Genomic DNA, 19,680 nt, shown 5'->3' on the forward strand with positions numbered 1-19,680 from the left:
AAGAGGCAGAGGCAACACCCAGAACAAACCAACTACGAGAATCACCAGGAGCCAGAGAAGGGGAAGGTGGTAAGCCCTTCAGAACAACTCACCATTTTGAATCTATCGGAAAGACACAACTCCAGCAGAAGAGTCTGTTCTAAAGTTGGGACTGACATTCTGTCCAAATAAAAGCATGGAGTACACACAGACACGTATCGATCTGTTTAAATTCGTCCGGAAGATCAAATTGCACAAGTTTCATAAAACTAAACCAACAGCCCAAGAAGCTAAGCATCTAAGACAGAGTAAAAAGGACACGGATCTATTAACCGTCAATGATCTCACCGCCTGCGAAGTGTTACATAATTTGAGACAGGAATGCAATATGGAAATGGAAACAACAGGCAATACCCTCACTCAAAGACTGGCTAATGTCGACATCGATCAAACAGCACCTAAAAGCAATTTTAAGTTGGCTTCTAAATTTGTTCCGCAGACTGCGGTGGATTCGATTGACATTTTTTCTGAAATAGTCACCAGGGATCTGATGGCCATGAGAACCACACAAGAAAATCGGAGAATACCATTCAATACCACCAAGGAACAACATTTAGCCATTAAGACCATCATGGATGACGAAACCATTGTGTGCAAACCCTCTGACAAGGGAGGCAACGTTGTCATCATGTCCAGGACTAAATATGTGGCTGAGGCTATGCGTCAACTGCAGGATGCTTCCTGCTATGCCATAATAAAGAAACAAGATTATCTATCCAGCATCAATGATCTCTATGTTTTACTCAAGAAATGGCATGATACACAGATGCTAGATCTGGAGGAATATCTTTTTCTCAAGACTACCAACCCTGTGTTACCTTGTTTTTACCATCTTCCCAAGGTCCATAAGGACATCAACGACCCCCCTGGGAGACCCATAATCTCCTCTATGGGAGGATTGACGGAGAACCTCTCCAAATTCTTAGACCACCACCTATTCAGTGCTGTGCTGTCTTTGAAATCATATATCAGAGACACCACAGACTTCATAGAGAAGGTGGAACTCTTGAACTGGCAACCATCGTACATACTGATTACCCTGGACATAACGAGTTTGTATACTTGCATAGATCATGACCAGGGCCTCCATGCCATAGAGTACTTCCTCAACAAGAGAGAGCTTAAATATGCAGTACATAATAGGATGCTATTAGAATTAATTGCATTCTGTTTACGTAACAACATTTTTCTCTTTCAGGACACCATGTACCGCCAACTGACTGGCACAGCCATGGGCTCCTGCTTCGCTCCCAGCTACGCGAATTTATTCGTGGGCTGGTGGGAGGAGCAGGTAGCCTGGGCCCCCAGACTTTCCACCTGGAACTCCAAGGTGGTACTATGGAGCAGGTACATTGACGACCTGTTCCTAGTATGGAATGGTTCGATTGAGGAAGCCAATCAGTATATTGATATTCTCAATGATAATGAATTTCATTTGAGATTCACTGGGGATATCAACAGGGAAAAAGTTAATTACTTGGACCTGGAAGTAAGCATTAGGGATGGGCACATCTGCACTAATTTGTACCGCAAACCTACTGCTGGGAATAGCGTTTTACACGCGTCCAGTAGCCATCCCCGGAAATTAATTAATAACATTCCATACGGGGAATTTTTGCGGCTCAAGCGCAACTGCAGCCAGGATGAGTGTTTTGAAAAAGCAGCCTTGGAATGTATGGAGAGGTTCATGATAAGAGGGTACAGTCCCCATCTTCTAAGAGAGACTCTAAATAAGGTTAGAAGCGTCCCTCGCTCTAGTCTTTGTCAAAAAGCCAGCCTCCACCACAGAAGGTAAATTCCGCATGATCACTTCCTATTCTGTGGACTCCTACAAATTGCGATCAGTTCTGTCAAAACATTGGCATATTCTGAAAGCAGACCCGATTATTGGCTCTGACATACCCAACGTGCCATTAATTACATACAGGAAGGCGAGATCACTTCGTGATCAAGTAGTCCATAGCTATTTACGACCCATTGAGAAACGACAGGGTACACTAAAGGAGGCCAAAGGCTTCTTCCCTTGCGGAAAGTGCAAGGCCTGCCTCTCGAGTAAAAGAACATTAAGCTATGAGGTCCCTGGGCACATTGGAGGGAAGAAGATCAGTAAATTTATGTCCTGCCATTCCGATCATGCGGTTTACTGTCTTGTGTGCCCGTGCTTGTTGAGATATGTGGGTAGCACGATCAATCCTGTCAAACTGAGGATACTAGAGCACATGCGGGCTATAGCCAATAAGGATTTCACTTATCCCGTGGCATGCCACTTCTCTATCAAACATAATAGTGATAGGAACCTGTTGAGATATTTCTGTTTGGATAGAGTTGAAGCAAATCCAAGAGGGGGCAATAGGTTGCTCACGCTTAGGAGACTTGAGTCTCGTTATATCATAGACTTAGAGACCAGAGCACCTAAGGGATTGAACATGGGAGAAGAACTGGCCTCTCATTTGGGTTGACAATGATGGGTTAAAGTGCATGGAATCTGTAAAATTGATGGAATAATGACTCTGAGATGAATTGTATTTTTTATTTTGGTGTTTTAAAACAAGTTGTGGCTTGGGGTTAAAGATGCTATCTTTATTAACTTTTTGTTAACATGTGTAAAGTACATTGCTGCATATTTTGCTGCACCTTAAGTAGGCAGTCCATAGGGGCTGCCATTGCCGATCCACGGCGAGATTTACCTGATGTTTCTATGTCCGATTTCTGACTTGACACACAGGTTGAAGTTGTTTTTGAGTCATCCGAGCCACGTAATTCAGATACTAATGGTTTTCCGATTATAAACGATGTGGGTAATTATTAAGATGACGGTTATGCCGATGCACGGCGCAATTGATGGTGTAACAAACTCGCAAGCAATGTCTGGTAAACAATGTATTTGTACATTCAAAGATGGCGCTCATGAGGCGCTTTGCGTAGTCCCTCGTTTATGTTCATGATACATGACAAACATAGATAAGGGCACAGTATTCAGTTTCACAGATGTAAATACTGACGAGGGGAGTTTTCTCCCGAAACGTGTCTATCTGAATAAATCTACCCCCTGCTGAAAGCAACTGTCGTGCTTGTGAGTGCTATTTGTCCTGATTAACCCGGCTGGGTATCTTTTGGAGCGATATATATATATATATATATATATATATATATATATATATATATATATATATATATCTATATCTATATCTATATCTATATCTATATCTATATCTATATCTATATCTATATCTATATCTATATCTATATCTATATCTATATATATATATATATATATATATCTATATATATATCTATATATCTATATATATATATAATACTATACTGGATGGAAGAAAGAGTAAAGAGAAATCTCGTCTAGGGATGTCAGGCTTGCCGCTTAGTGCCAATAAACATGTGTATTAAACATTGGGGGGAGAGGGGTATTTCAGTTTTTTATATACTCCCAGATTTCCTTCTTTGCAGGTATGTGGATGTTTGGTAGTAAAATTTAGTTGTACATATTTACGTTTGCATAATTTCGGATAGGAAAATGAAGGAGAACGTACCACCAGAACCAGAGGACTGGTGTGAGACACTATTACAGGTCCATATAGTGGAACAAGAAATATTGCTGTTTATACAAACACGAGTGTTACAGAGATTAGGTCACTGCTGGATTACTCTTTAGTAAAGTCTTGTAACATGAGAATATTTTTTTATATAGATTATGGAAAAAGATACTTTAGGGATAGATGTGAGTACCTGAATATTTACTACATTTTCCCCTAGGGCAAAGTCGAGTAATTAATATTTACTATATTTTCCCCTCCGCCACACTTCACATATTGTGTTAACACAACCATTTATCAAAGTGTTATGCAAGGTGGGGTTTATTAGGGGCAAGAGTCTGGTGGTTATAATTTATGACAGGTAATTATCATTGTTAACGGACAAAGGTCTATAGGAAGCACTCGCCAGATCCTTACCCAGCTTGCTTCCCCTGGGGATTTGGGTAGGGTTAATTTCTCTAGTGCCTCCTCATACAGGAGTAGATGCTGTACTATAATTGGTCTGTTGTATAAAACTCTGTTTTTAGGTCATCTAAACTCAGGAGCTTTCCAGCTTGCTAGATTATCCGCAGTGCATACTATTTTCTCTTTAGTAAGTGGTTTGAAAAGAGGATCCTGTATTCCTGGGCTATCCAGCTAGAGCTATTCAGACCCCCAGGTCCGTTCCACCTCAATTTCTCACGATCATGGTTTTCCCAGTTTCCTTTGCGTCCCCCTAAAGTTGCTTACATGGTCCTTAACATCTGTCCTGATCCCTGCTAAATTGCACTATTGACATATTCACTCCCTTGGACTGGTAAAGAATTTTTAGCTACGAAATTTGGAGGTAATAGATTACATAACTCCTCTGTAGTTCTACTTTAAACAGCCCCATTCCTTCATTCATGCATTACATTGCCACTACTTCTCACTCTTAAGCACTGTTCAGCCTCACTTTTCACATTTGAATCAGTGCTTCATTATTTATAAATTAATAATATGCCTATTCGATTATTTAACTTCGAATTGTATGTGACCTATATGAACATCAGTATGGAACGTACAGTGGTTATTGCTCTAACTTTTGACTTGTGTTCTTAAATGTTCTGTGTTCACATGCTTTTTCATACAGATATAGCGACTACGTCGCAGTTAAAAAGTGATTGATATCTCACTATAAATATAGTGAATCCACAAAGCAAACCACAGTTTTCATTGATTACATTGCTTGCCAAGTCCCAGCAATACTGGACTAGCCTCTTACATAGTCTGCAGTGTCGCAGAACCATCAGGTGTTTTTGGTATACTCTAACACCTGCTTTTCTTGTTTGGGAACAGTATACCCATTGTAATGATGGTGGTGGTTTGTGCCTTCTTATGGACGTAGGAGAAGAAAACCAGTTACTTACCTGTGACTTCAGTTATCCAGTATTGGTATCTTTCATATATTCACACGCCTGAATCATTCCCTGTCGGCGAGGCGGGAGTCCCACGGTATATAAAAAAGCAGTGCCAAAAGCAAATTACAGTAGTAGGCCCTATGAGAAAGGGCCTGAGGCCTAGATTGTAGTAGCCTATCTACCTCATTATGCTAAAAAGACCAAAGTCTTTGTTCCAATCAATCAGCTCACAGCACACTCTAGAACCCTCTCTGCAGAGCCAGTTCTCCTCAGATTTTCGTTAGCACAAGTGGGAATGAGTATCCCAAAATTAGAGAACTGACTCTCCGGGGAGGGTGAGTGCATGTGAATCTATGAAAGATACCAATACTGGATAACTGAAGTTACAGGTAAGTAACTTGTTTTCTTATCCAGTATTGGGGTATCGTTCATAGATTCACATGCCTGAATCCGACTAGCAAGCAGTATGCCAGGCAAAACTCGGTTGCGGATGGTGGGAGACTTATTATGATACACTACCATAAACACATGTTTAACAACCAACAGTTGCAAAGTAAATACATTACGAATGAAAAACATGACTAAATTCCAAAGAGTAGTCATATAATATTAAGCAGGAAAAGTAATATCGGTACAAAGAAACAAGTAATCTGCCATACATGTACATTTTAACCACCACAGAAAGATTGGAAGATATAGACTCATTATAAGATGAATAAAACATTGGTTACCTGAATCTGTTCTTTATGGAAACAGGTGACTTGAAACAGGTGACTTAAAACCGCTTGACCAACTGCCGCATCATCTTGACTTGCTGATTGCAGGCAGTAATGTCTTGTAAATGTGCGAACATTCCTCCATGTCGCAGCACGTCAAATATTCTCTAGCGTCACTCCTGCAAATAATGCTGTAGACGCTGCAACAGCTCTTGTAGAGTGAGACCTGACAGTTCTCTGTAATGGTCGGTTAGATTTGACGTGGCAAAAATGGATTGCGGAGGCTATCCACCTGGAAATTGTGGCTTTAGTGACATCTTTCCCAAGTGTAGCCTGGCCATAAGCCACAAATAATTGATCTGATTTCCTGAAGCTATTTGTTCTTTGAAGATAAAACTTCAAACATCGTTTAATGTCCAAAAAATGCAGTGTTCTTTCTGCCGGTGTTGTAGGATTTGGGAAGAAAACTCGCAATTTCACTGGTTCATTTAGATGGAACTGGGAAGGCACTTTGGGTATGAAAGTTGGATTCGTTCGAAGAGTTACATACTCTAGAGAAATGTAAAAAAGGTTCTTTTATAGTGAAAGCCTGAATTTCTCCTACTCTTCTGGCAGAATTAAGGGCTAAAAGCAAGGCGACCTTCCATGTCAGATACTTGAGGTCGGCTTTGTGAATCGGCTCCAACGGCTGCTTCATCAGCTGTGAGAGGACTGTTTTGAGTTCCCATTCCGGTGGTGAAGGTTTAACCAGAGGATAAGCCCGGAAAAGGCCTCTAATGAACTGTTTTATCAGCGATGAAGAACACAGTGAGGGAATGTCAGCCACCTTCCTGAACCTGGATAGAGCCGCTAGATGGACCTTTATCGAAGGGAAAGAAAGACCAGAAGGAGCCAAATGTAAGAGATAAGGAAGAATTTTTTCTGCTGGAGCTTCAATAGGGTGTAAAGCATTCGAAGTGCACCAGGAGCAGAATCGCTTCCATTTCAGACGATAAGTCTTTAATGTGCTCTGGGCTCGTGCTTTCTTTAAGATGTCCCGGAAATCCTGAGGAATTTGGAGGTGTTGAAACTCTAAGAAGTTAGGAGCCATGCATGTAATTTCAGAGATTGAGGGTCTGGGTAAAGTATCTGACCCTCGTTGCGTGACAGTAGTGTCGGAGCCGGGAGAAGTTTGATTGGAGGCTCCTGCGATAGCATCATGAGCTCCTGAAACAAATACTGACGAGGCCATCTGGGAGCAATTAGAAGGAGACAGCAGCTCTCCAGTTTCATTTTGCGCAACACCCGTGAAATCAACGGGATCGGAGGAAAGGCGTAAGCATAAATCTCTGACCATTGCATGGACAGGGCATTCCCTCTTGATTCCTGTTGAGGGTATCTGCTGGCGTAATACTAGCATTTCTTGTTCTGTTGGGTTGCAAACAAGTCCAACGTTAGTTTGCCCTAAGTCTGAAATACCTTGATAAATTGAGTGTTGTCCAGCTCCCACTCGTGGCAATTCGACAAGGATCTGCTGAGTTTGTCCGCTGGGGTATTGTGAAGGCCCTTGACATGTTCCGCCTTGAGAGTTATGCTGTGAAGTGTCAGCCATTCCCATAACTTATGTGCCTCCTTCAAGAGGGTAGCTGACCTTGTCCCGCCCTGCTTGTTTACATAAAACATGCTGGTGGTATTGTCCGTTTGGACCGGGACTGATGTCCCTGCGATTCTGGGAAGGAACGCTTGAAGGGATAGAAAGATGTCTCTCAACTCTAGACTGTTGATGTGACATTGTTTGCATTTTTGAGACCATTTGCCCTGCACTTGCAAGTCCTGGAGATGACCTCCCCAGCCCTCCATGGACACATCTGTCATTAGAACAAAGTCCGGAGGAGTTTGCAAGAATGCGAGTCCTCGTTTTAGATTGCGTTGTTGCGTCCACCATTGGAGAGCATCTATCATGCGCGGGGTGACTGATGATGTCCTCGAAGGAACCTGTCCACTGAAGATGTAGCTCCTCCTGTAAAGGCCGCATTTGGAGACGTGCCAGAGGAATGAGATTTATGGCCGAAGAACACACTCCCAGAAGTGAAGCAAACCAGAGACCAGAAAGTGACTTTCCTTTTGACAGTTTTATGGTCAACGTCTGCAGACGGAGCTGCCTTTCTTGAGACAAGAATGCCTTGCATTGTACGGTGTCCAGATGAGCTCCTAGGAAAAGCAGGATTTTTCTCGGAATCAATTGGGATTTTTTCTCGTTCACAGTGAGACCTAGGGATGGAAAGAGATTGCGACACTTTGCTATGTCGTTCTGAACTCTGCCCATTGATGAGCCTTTGACTAGCCAGTCGTCCAAGTACGGGAAAACCTGGATCCCTGAAGAGCGTAGTGCTGCCGCAACCGGGGCCAGGCACTTCGTAAAAATCCTTGGAGCCGACTTGAGGCCAAATGGGAGTACTTTGAACTGATAATGGGCGCCAGCTACAGTGAAACGGAGATATTTTCGATGTTTTGGGTGGATTGGGATGTGGAAGTAAGCGTCTTCCATGTCCAAAGAAGCCATAAAATCTCCCTCGTTGAGGCAATTTCCGAAAGAGTGACCATGCGGAACCCCTGCTTCTTGAGATATCTGTTGAGATTGAGCAGGTCCAAGATCAGTTGCCATTCCCCTGATTTCTTCTTTATGAGCAAAAAACTGGAATAGAAACCTGTCCGCCTCTGATGAACTGGAACCCTTTCTATAGCGTTCTTGAGGAGCATTGACTGAACTTCCTTGAACAATAAGTGGAGACGAGTGGGAGGGGGGCCCCTGGGCGGAGTCATTGGTGGTTCCAGATATAATCTATAATAGGAATGGCTCTAGACACCTTCCTAGTTTCCTCTTTAAAATCATGAAGAAAACATTGTCTGCTCCACTGTTACTGGTAGTTGAAATCTATTTGCAGCTCGCTGCATGAGATTATGGAACCCACCTATGTCTTCAGGTGGGGAGTCTGAAGGTTGTGGGGTTGGTGGAGACTGCATGGGAATAACGTAATCACCCCACGGATCCAACGGAGGATTATTCGGTAACTCGCCTTCTTCTACTTCTTCGTCCGAAGAAGTATCCGGGGTTTGTGTAGGCAAAGCAGGTTGTGGAGTTTCCGTGACAGGAGACTTAGGCGGTGGAATCTCAGGTTGAGGAACAGGGACTGCAGGTTGGGGTGGAGGCACAACCTGCTGTGGGGGAAAAACGCTGTCTATAGTCTGCCAGCATGGCCTGTAAATCTTGAATGAGGCTCGGTGGCAGATGGCTGGTCTCTGAGGCACAAGATAGCCTTTGGTATTCTGTATGATGAGGCATTACAAAGTTCTCCTGATAGTAATGCTCAGAATAGTCATCATCCTGGCACTTAATGTTCAATTCTGAAGGATGGTGAGCTATCCCAAAAGCTCCCTCATCGTCGTCATCATCCTCAAAATCATCCTCCTCTTCATGAGCATAAGTCTAAGAGATGAGAGGGCGTACGTGGCAAGATATAGGAACCTTCATGCCTCTGGTTCACTCTCATCCCCTGTAAAGCGCTCTAATACCCTTGGGTCTAGCCAGCGCTATATAAAACCGTTTAAATAAATAAATAAAATTAACACGAAAGCCAAGCTGGCAAAGGTCCATCGCCGTCGGATCAAACTTGCTGGTTTGCCCTGCTGGAAGCTGCTCAACTTCCAGACATTTGCCAAGTCGCTTCCAGGAGGATTTCCGTGGGACCACTGCCAAGGGTGCAAGCTGCCAACTTCGAGCCCTCCATTAAAATCACACAGGGAGGTCTTGTTGTGAACGAGAAGAATTCTCCAAGGAAAGACTACATCTGAAGGTAAACGTTTGACCAGGACGTACCTGGTACCAGTATCTGACCCACAGATTTAACACTTGTATGAAGTAAAAAAAAAACTCCCAGAAAAATGGCAATAGCCCAGTGATTAAACACCAACGAAACTCATGTGTATATCGGCAAGCGAATAGGAAAGCTGGGGTTTTTACTGTTAACCTTTGGCAAAGAAAAGGACAACAATTAAAGGGAAAAAAGCTCTCACCATGGAACTGAACTAGGTCTGAGTGCTACTTACTATGATAATAGAGGTGGCATACATTGTTAAAGTAGATTACTTTTCCTTCTGAAAGGGCTCCACTGACCTTCATGATTAGAAGTCCACCAGCTTGTGTCTCAATATGAAAACACAAGGTTAATTGCAAAGATGAAAACGTCGGTCTCTATACACGAAAAATTACCATAAATGCTTCATGCAAACCAACCACCTCAGGTTTGCATCTCAACAAAAAGATGAATTTCCATGAAGCAGGAGGAATATACTCAATAAAACCAACAATTAGGAAGGCATTCCCCATTCACCAACCAGTCACAATCAAGTCTAGTCAATTCCATAAAAGTCTTAAAAAAAACAGCGAACAGTGTTCTTTTGGTTTTTAGCTTGATCCAAGTCATAGAAGTTCATATAAATACAAAAGGAACAAAGTAAACGAAAAATTTCTGGGACAGCCATCTGAATCTACAAAGCTGTACTACTGAAAATGAATAAGCCACATACAGGACAGGTACTGTTGAGATTGGCATGCAGCCCACTATTCATCCAGTAAAGGCCAAAAACCCTTAAGAACACAGGAAGGTGCTTAAAGAATCAAAGTGACAGTATCAAGACAACAGAAGCACTTTCTACAGTTTGGTGTGCAAAGCACGTTCAAGTCATTCATTGTATAAAACAGTGACTCATTTTAAGTAACATTAACAGACTGGCACCATAACTGTATTATCAGTGAAAACAAGTGCTCCTTAGAAAATAATTTTCAAAAAGTCCCTGCACAGCAGATATGGGGTCCAGATGAACAGTGGATGAGAAACAAAAGACAGCCCTTGAAATCAAAGTGGTGTTAAACCACATAGGAGATCTTAGCAAATAAGTACTACCCACCCAGTTGGTTTTTGGTGGGAGAGTCCTCCCCCACCCATTTAAAAAAACAAGCATTTGCAATGCAATAGGTCTCGCATTCATGAGTTTCAGCTATTGGCATTGTGAATGACAATGCCTTTTATTTGTGTTGGTTGTTAAAAACAAATAAAAGGCACTGTCATTTACATTGTCAACAGCTTAAATGCGAATGCGAGACCGATTGCATTGCAAACGCTTGTTTGTAAAAGCATCCTATGCTGTGCTTTCAATATAATGCTGGCCAAGCCTTCTTTAGACGGCCTGTGTCTAAAGAAATGTGTGCGGCCGTCATTAAAAAGAAAGATCGGTATGGGGAGCTTTTATTATTATTATTATTATTATTTATTTTTTACAAGAAAAAAAAGCATGTCTAGCTGACAAATGTTTTTATAAAAGCGCCCCATGGTGCGCAACATTGCGGCGCTATAAAATAAATAAAAAAACATTATGGCAAGGGACGCATAAGGAAAGGCATGTACTGGTTAAAGAAAGGCACGCCCTGGTTAAAGAAAGGCACGCACTGGTTAAAGAAAGGCACGCCCTGGTTAAAAAAACAAAAACAGTTGAGAGCATGTCCTGCCTGCAACGGCAGGCAGTAACAAGCATTTACAATGCAATGGTTTCGCCTTTGGAAAAGTTAGAGCTATTGGCATTGTAAATGACAAAATTTGTATTTATGAGTTGGTTTTGAAAACCGATAAATAAATGGCATTGTCATTTACATTGCCATTAGCCTGCACTCCCTAGCCACTCTGCACTCCCTAGCCACTCTGCACTCCCTAGCCACTCTGCACTCCCTAGCCACTCTGCACTCCCTAGCCACTCTGCACTCCCTAGCCACTCTGCACTCCCTAGCACTGACTCCGAGGTTGTAGTGCAATAGATGGTGAGGCTGCTACTGGTCCATGGGAGCAGGACGTGAGGTCAGTAGCACATATGTCTTTGCATCCACATTGGTAAGATCTGTGTCTTGAGTATGAGGCTTGTGGCAATGGATCTAAGTCACAAAGTTGTCCTACCCTACCTGATGCCCTGAACTCACCCACCCAGGTTGTGATCCCTACAATGGTGACTTGCAGCACATTGCCAAATACTGCATACCCATGAATCAGTAGGTCTGGGTTGCAGACTCCTCTCCATCTACTGCACCTGGTGTCTTCTGAAAGTATCAGGCCGTTCTACACTTGGGTCTCCACAGGTATGGCCCATCATCATGGAGGTGGCCAAACTCTTGCTCAGTTCCTCTTAGAGAGGAGAGATTTCCAGCTCCAAACTCCCATGCCAGGTTTGGTGGTCTGGTCGCCAATCGAGGCTGCCCTGATGGCAGCTCCCCGTGCACAAATTTAGGATAACATCATCCTTCCTTTCTGCATATAGACACATTTTTTAGCTTTCTCCTTTGTTTTTAAACTATGGCTCACCCTGAGTCAACCGAACGTTGCACCTGCGGGAGTTTAACACTCTTGGTCAAACTTACCTACACTTTGTAGGTAAGACAGCCCTACATTTCCATAACAATCAATGCCCTACAGTTTTAATTAATGGATGCCTCCCTGTTCATGCACTGGACGGAAGCAGTCCTTGACAACTTAAGAATATGTGCTGGATCTAGTTACCGAATGCAGACTGGTCCATTTCCTGAAAGGTGCACTGCAATGGTTTTCCCCAAACATTAATGTGCCAAAATATACACAGCAATGGAGCAGTGTGCAAAAACTATTCCTCGGTGTCTATCACAGAAAGACTTCAGTTGGTGCTAAATTGTCTTTCTACGTATAGTGACATCTTCTTCCGGAAATCCCCATTCTTCCACCTCTCTGATGCAACACTGCTACCCTAACCGAGCGCCCCATCTTTAATACTTATGTCAGCCGGCACTGATGCTTCTTGGCTGTCAAGCCGTTAGTGCTGCCTGATGCTGCTATACTGATATAATTAAGGTGGAGCGTCTGTCAGCGCACTGTGGCATGCACACGCTGCTCCCTACAGGCATGGGGACTCCGCTGGCTGAGTAGCTGCTGCTACTATGTATCTCTAGAAGGCGATTCCCGCTGTGACGTGATTACATGACATCTTTGGGAGGCAGTGCCCAATGGTTACTACCAAGACATCCGCCAACTAGTTCGGTTGAGTGACACAGTCACAGAGTCAGACTTAGGCGTAGTGGGACGTCCAGTAGTCCTGCTGCAGATTTTGTGTGGGGCTGCAGCAAATCATGGCAGCGATGCTCGTACAGCTGCAATGTTAATTCAAAATCAATCATCATGACCCTGTGGCCGCGTTGGCTGAGGGAGTGAGTTGTTGCAACAGCCAGGACTCTGAGGAGGCGGGCAGCTGCCTGCCGCCTGGTAACAAATTGTGGTGGCTCTCCTCGCAAGTAAGAGGAATTAGTGAGCGTGCAGCCCGCTGAGTGTTTGTTCATTTAATTTGCTTTTAGGCCGCAGGGCGCTTTAATCATCAGCTGCCTGCCAGTTGGTGTTAATACTGAAGTTGTGCCCTGGGCTGGTTCTAGTCTGCCCGCAGGCTGGGTAATATTCAGAAGTAGTAAACGGTAAGAGCTTCCAATGAGTCAAAACAATATTCACATGATCATTCATTGGCGGCCGAGAGACAACCACTGGTAACCTCCTACAAACAAGGTATCAGTGGGAGGGGGGGCGGGGACGGGCAGACGGACAGCGGGAGGGGGGGGAGCAGGAACGGGCACACGGACAGCGGGAGGGGGGCGGGAACGGACACAGAGGATGACGACCAAAGGGAAACAGGAGAGAAAGCCAAAGCAGCGGTCGCCGAGGAACCTCATCCTCAGAGCTAGGAAGCGAACTTGGCGGGTCAAGGTATCAGCGGGAGGGGGACGAGCACATGGACAGAGGGGGGGGGGGCAGGAACGGGCACACGGACAGCGGGAGGGGGGCGGGAACGGACAGCGGGACATCGCACAACCCACCCCTGCAAAGGACACTTCTGAAATGGTGGAAAACAAAGCTGTAAAAAAAACAAAAAAAAAAAAAAACACCGCCCACCGCCGCATGACGATCGCAAGGGGGCGGGATGAGGAAAAATGGCCGGAACGCCCACAAATCTGCTCCGGCCATGACGGACAGATCTATGTTCCAATGGCTAGCCTCCATTTATGGAGCTAGCCAATGGAACAGAGGGGCGGAACATGAGTACACATAAGCTTTCGCCTTGCGGAGAAAGTCTGCTGCGCAGGCTTTCGGCGAGGCGAAACCTAAAAAGTCACTAAACAAAATAGTGCTCGGAGGCTGAAATTAAAGCCTACCGAGTAACAATGCACGTAAGAGGGCCAGTCCTCATGGGAGGTTACAAGATGAGACAAGGTGGTACCTAGGAGGGACTATTAAGCCTATTGACAAACGAAAAGCCACAGTTTACGAAGGACAGTGACGGGAGCCAATTAAAAACATGGGCAAAAAATGGGTAGAGCTTTAAGTCCACACCTGAATACAGCATGCCTTGCAGCGCATGTGCTGCCCAGGCTCGACTTAAAAAAAGTGTCTGGATGGTGGATATTACACTGCTATTTCTCAAATATACTGCTTAAGTGCTTTCATGTCCGAATCATGGAAACTCAATTTAAGCTAAAATTCCTAAATGACCTGTGGCTCTGGCCCAGATTATTGGAGATATACCAATGAAGAAATAGTGCTGAAAGTATAGAAACAACACTCACTGAACCCTGTATCTACATGGAAAACAGTAAGCTGGAAAGTTAGATTAGCCCACAATTAAAATAACTACTTTTTAGATCATCAAAACTAAGCAGAGAAAAAAGCAATTCATAAAAATCCATCCAGTAAGTACATAGCAGCAGTGTCCATGAGTACATCTAATCAAGAAAAGGAAAACAGAGGCTGTCTTCAAGCCTCATCTCTTGCCTAATCACTCCAACCGCAGAGTGCAGGAACCAAAGATTGCGTAAACTTAAAATTAAAAAGAATGGGGTTCAACAACAGTCATCACATTGCAAGAACAAAAGTATCTTCACAAGGGTATATATATATATATATATATATATATATACATATACATATACATATACATATACATATACATATACATATATATATATATATATATACACACACACACACACACCAAGTAAACAGTCTGAGAAGTGTCTAAAATTCTTGCATAACAGGGTGATTTTACGGGTATAGTAACAACCATTACATGTATTTAGGGTTTTAATTTACCACTCTTGCCTACCTTATGATCTCTGCATATTCTTTGTCTTTTCCTTTACTGTCCCTCCATTTTCTAAACATGACTGAAGCATCCACATTGGCTGGTGAGAAGGTGTTGGGCTCATTGAGCAACGATATTACACTTAGTAAGATTGTCCTACAAAGTAATACATAAAGTTTTCAAAAACACGCGTGGTTTAGGATGCATAAAAATAGGACATCAGTAAACAAAAGATTAAAGAACGTGTAAAATGTTGGGTTATGTAAACAGAGTGATACTGCCCATATTGTGATAATGTTTGCCAGATGCTGAAGATAAGCTGTAAACTAAGGACCTATTTTAAAAAAAAATGTATTAATATTTTTAATGTAGGGCCCACTAGGTGCAAACTACTGCACTAAAATACAAAAATTGAAACTAAGCCAGAGTACACAGAAATTTTGCTTTATGCTGCAATGTACAGCAGTGAACGCGTGATGCGTCCTCTTATACGGAGAATGTGGTTACCTCACCATGAATGTTTGATGATTTGTTACGTAGCCATCTTAAAATAAAATTTACATATTCTTGTAAAAAAAAAATTTATATATATATATATATATATATATATATATATATATATATATATATATATATATATATATATATATATATATATATATATATATATCTCCGCTACTTTTCTTCTCTTTTTGTAAAGAAAACAGCACTCGCGGGAGTAGGATCTAAGGTTTTATTATTCGATCCTTTGAGCACCAGACGCGTTTCGGCTCCTGCCTTTGTCAGTGACAAAGGCAGGAGCCGAAACGCGTCTGGTGCTCAAAGGATCGAATAATAAAACCTTAGATCCTACTCCCGCGAGTGCTGTTTTCTTTACAAAAAGAGAAGAAAAGTAGCGGAGATTATAGCGAGCAGCGTCGCTCGCGACACGCACCCGTGCAGGAGTGCGCGGCTTGACGCAACAAGGAGCGCGAGAATATATATATATATATATATATATATATATATATATATATATATATATATATATATATATATATATATATATATATATATATTCACTCACCAAAAGTTCCTCTGAACACTAAGACGCTACTCCATGTGATGAGAATGTTCACCGCTGGAGGTAAAGCATGTCGAAAAGGTTAAATGATGTCGCAGTTTCTTTCGTCAGTTGTTACCTGCCCCTTGAGGAAGAAGCATGTTTGCTTTGAAACGCGTTGGGGAGAACAATACAGCATTTAATGTGCAGCTTTTTGGGATTAAAAGGTTCGGTGAACATTCTCACATGGAGTAGCGTCTTTGTGTTCAGAGGAACTTTTGGTGAAAATAAATATATATATATATATATATATATATATATATATATATATATATATATATATATATATATATATATATATTAATTACGAACTGCATAGTCCTTAGCCGATTTTATGATACTAGTTATGTACATGTGAAATTACTACATGGCTTCAGCAACGGATTTTACTGACTGTATACGCAAAAACTGCCTTACCTTTGATATAATGAGGAAATTCTGAGTCCTGAGTCCCTTGCAAGCTCTTAGCAGATAAGCACCTAAAACTAGCTTCCTCAAAAGGTAATATTTTGTAACTGCCTTTATACTCAATTTTGCGTTTTCCACACCTTCGGTCTACTTTTATGTGGAGCTTTCTGTGACTTTTAAAAGCAATCTATAGTTAAGACTATATTATGTGCGCTTCACGAACGAGCCATGCACTTGCTACTCTTTTTAGTAGAACGCATTTCAGATTGTTGCTGGGGAGACAATATCTGTAAGATTTACCACAAAGCCTACTGTTCTTTAACAATTCAAAGGTTTCTTTTAATTTGAAAAATAATTGGGCTGGTATTATGTGACAGGTGTGTCCTTAGGTAATGTAAACTACATTTTTACAGGTGCGAGGCTCATTCATGTAAGACGTGGTTGCCAAACTACAGTGCATAGGCTACAGCAAAAGTTACTAATGTAGACTCAAATCTTTAAATTATTTTGTAAGAACAGCTGATCTGCAATTCATATCTGATTATGTAGCCAAGCACGCAATCAAGAAAAGGCAGAAGGCCACAGGGTAACTAGCATATAGGGAGAAAGTCAAGGGGAGGAGGAGATGGGGACAATGAGGAGATGGGGACAATTGCTGAACATTGGAGGGTATGCATTTTTCCAGATTTCGCATAAGGTACTTCGTTTGGGATGCCAAGTATTTTGTGCTGAAACAATATTACAAATTCACAAAAAGATTAAACAAAGACGATTACAGTTAAAAAAAATGCAAGGGAACTTTTTTAAATTAAATAACACGTTTAGTTACATTAAAGACTACAAGTCTAAAAAAGCAAATCAAGTGAGTCAGTCAACTGTGGAGCATAAGCCGAGCAATGTGAGGGAGCATTTTATATGGAAAACAAGACAAGTAAGTTAACCATGCTTGTGTTCTATCAAAGGCCAGGGAAGGCACCCAGATAACCCGCCAACCAGCCCCCATTTCAACCTCCAAGATGGGGGGAAATTAGATGCAGTCTGCCCAGATTAATTTCAACGATGGAAACCAATGCTCGCTTAGTTCCCAAAGCAGAGGTGTGCCCAAATTGAGTGCCATGTGTTCATGGCAATGTCGCTCCAAGAGCGCTTTTTCCATCCCTTGGAATTGGGGAAATCCTTTGGGTAGCAGAAAAATTAAAACCAGGATACCCACTATCAATAGCAGGATCAGTGGATGCCCTCCAAAAAATCCTTCTAAAATACGGAGTATATTAAATGATGGAATAACTCCTAAATCCGCCTGAAAGGTGCTTAATAGCCCAGAACCTATGGTCTTATATAGGTGAACTATTCCACTCGTATCAGACATGTTAAAGATATGATGCACCATTTCTCCCAAATGGAGTGGGTAGTTTATTTTATTTTTACTCTTGGTGATTTCGAAAAATGAGGAGTGGGTAGTTAGTTCGGACTAGAGCCTCTATCTTAGCTGAAGACCTTGCAAAATGGAGATCAAGTGTATCTCGAGTTGGGGTTATAGCCACCTTCTTCTGTAAAAGTATGACTTTCAGTCTGCTCAGAGAATCAAACCATATGAAGGAAACATTCAATGAAGGCCATAGCGGCACCTCCCCGACTGTGTGGGTCAGTGGAAACAATACTTGCATACAAGTAACCCTGGAACATACTTTGACCAGATATGCGATGCCTGGCAGTATTAAACAACAACCTTGATCACTCAGCATCAAATAACTCCAGTTCGGGAGTAGTTTGAACACCGGATGAATCTCAGCAGCTGGGGATCCTTTCAAATGAAAAGATGAGCTTGCAACCAAAGCATTGAAAGCTCAGTGAAGCATACTATGCCGATAAATTAAAGACCTATTAATGAATTCTCGCATTCCGAACTGCTGAGAAAAACTTCAGTGTCCCTATTTCTGCATCTAAATCTGTAGGGGAGACTCCCAAATTCATGGATGTAGTCCTTCCCCAATGCACCATACCGGCCTACTTGATGGTACTCTAGGCAGTATTGAAATTGGAAAGTTACTGGCAATGTTATATGGCTACGGATTAACCATTCAGTGGAGGGTGACTGAGCCATGGTAAAAGTTGGTCTAATTTTTCAATGTGCTGTATTGTATATTTCGTATATTTCTGTGCCACTGTAGTCTGCCCTGTTAAATTATAGGTAAAAACAGACGTACTGTTAATATATTGTCAGGGCATGTGGTCAGAGGGCAGTTCTTGTAGCGTTAGAATGGAGTGTAACTGTGGTTACCGTTGTTGTAGGATGGACAGATCCTGTTCCATTATATCTAAAGCAGAAGACACAATATTGACCAGTGAATATATGCTGGATGTTAGTGTGGCCATGCCATTATCTACCACTGCTAAATCCTTTTCGAAGTTAACCATGTCAATTTCACGCAACCTCTCCGTATGTATTCATACTGATCTAGATGCATTATTTAATTTGTGAGAGGATATTCTTGTTCGTACTGCAGAAATGCTTGTTTTTAACCGCATGCGTGCGGGCGGAATTCCGCCCGTACGCTGAGATTTTTAAAAACGCATGTTTCATGACGAGCTGGGCTCGTCATGAGCGTGCGAGGAGGCTACCTCATGACGAGCCCAGCTCGTCATGAGCGTCGAAGGGGTTAATGTAGAATGAAATGTGTATTCTACATCGTCGCAGTTAGAGAATTAGCCCATTGTATCCATCCTAGATGCAGAGCTTTAGCATTAGGAACGTTTGCTTTAGTAACTGCCTCTAAAATTGGTACCAGAGTTACAATTATTCATTATCCCATAGCCAGTGCTCTTTCTCCCACTACAGCAGTATGTACTGCCATCAGTATTTTTCAGTTGATGCACAACGTATTTCAACATGTGTACAAATGTGATTTGTGTGCGATGGGTACCGTTCAGTCTTCGCTGAAGGTGAGGAAAGTGTACCCAGATGGACCATAGATTACACGGATCACCAAAATCATGTCAGCTTGTAGGGAACGAAGTATCTCTGTGCGTTCCTGTGCCCAATGTTGAAATGAGAAATCAGGTTGGATTATATCGTAGAAAGGTTTTACTTTTTCTGCGTAAACCAAAATGTATGTTCTGCCAAAATTTAGGAATTCTAAAATGGATTGTAAGATTTTCAGATTCTTTGAAGGTTGGAGCAGCACACATTTTTCTAAAAAGTTAGCTACAAAGCTTAACTCTTCATTCGAGAGCTCATACCCCAAAAATAGGACATTTAGGTGGGAAGTTTCTGAGTCTTTTAAAGTTACATTTGTAACCCTCAGAGGAGA

At 42.2% G+C, this 19,680-nt stretch overlaps 1 protein-coding gene across 2 annotated transcripts in view; it reads right to left on the minus strand.

Annotated features, from left to right (window-relative positions):
- Positions 1-19,680, minus strand: part of UBE2R2 (ubiquitin conjugating enzyme E2 R2) — a 157,681-nt gene that overhangs the window by 44,950 nt on the left and 93,051 nt on the right. The window contains exon 4 of one of the 2 annotated variants that reach the window (XM_078674722.1): positions 14,881-15,015. The exons of the other annotated variant lie outside the window; for it this stretch is intronic. Coding sequence (XP_078530848.1) covers positions 14,881-15,015 — 135 coding nt within the window. The remainder of the gene's footprint in view (positions 1-14,880; positions 15,016-19,680) is intronic. 2 annotated transcript variants of the gene reach the window in all.

Source organism: Lissotriton helveticus, chromosome 2_1, assembly GCF_964261635.1.
Source record: "Lissotriton helveticus chromosome 2_1, aLisHel1.1, whole genome shotgun sequence".
Taxonomy (NCBI): Eukaryota; Metazoa; Chordata; class Amphibia; order Caudata; family Salamandridae; genus Lissotriton; species Lissotriton helveticus.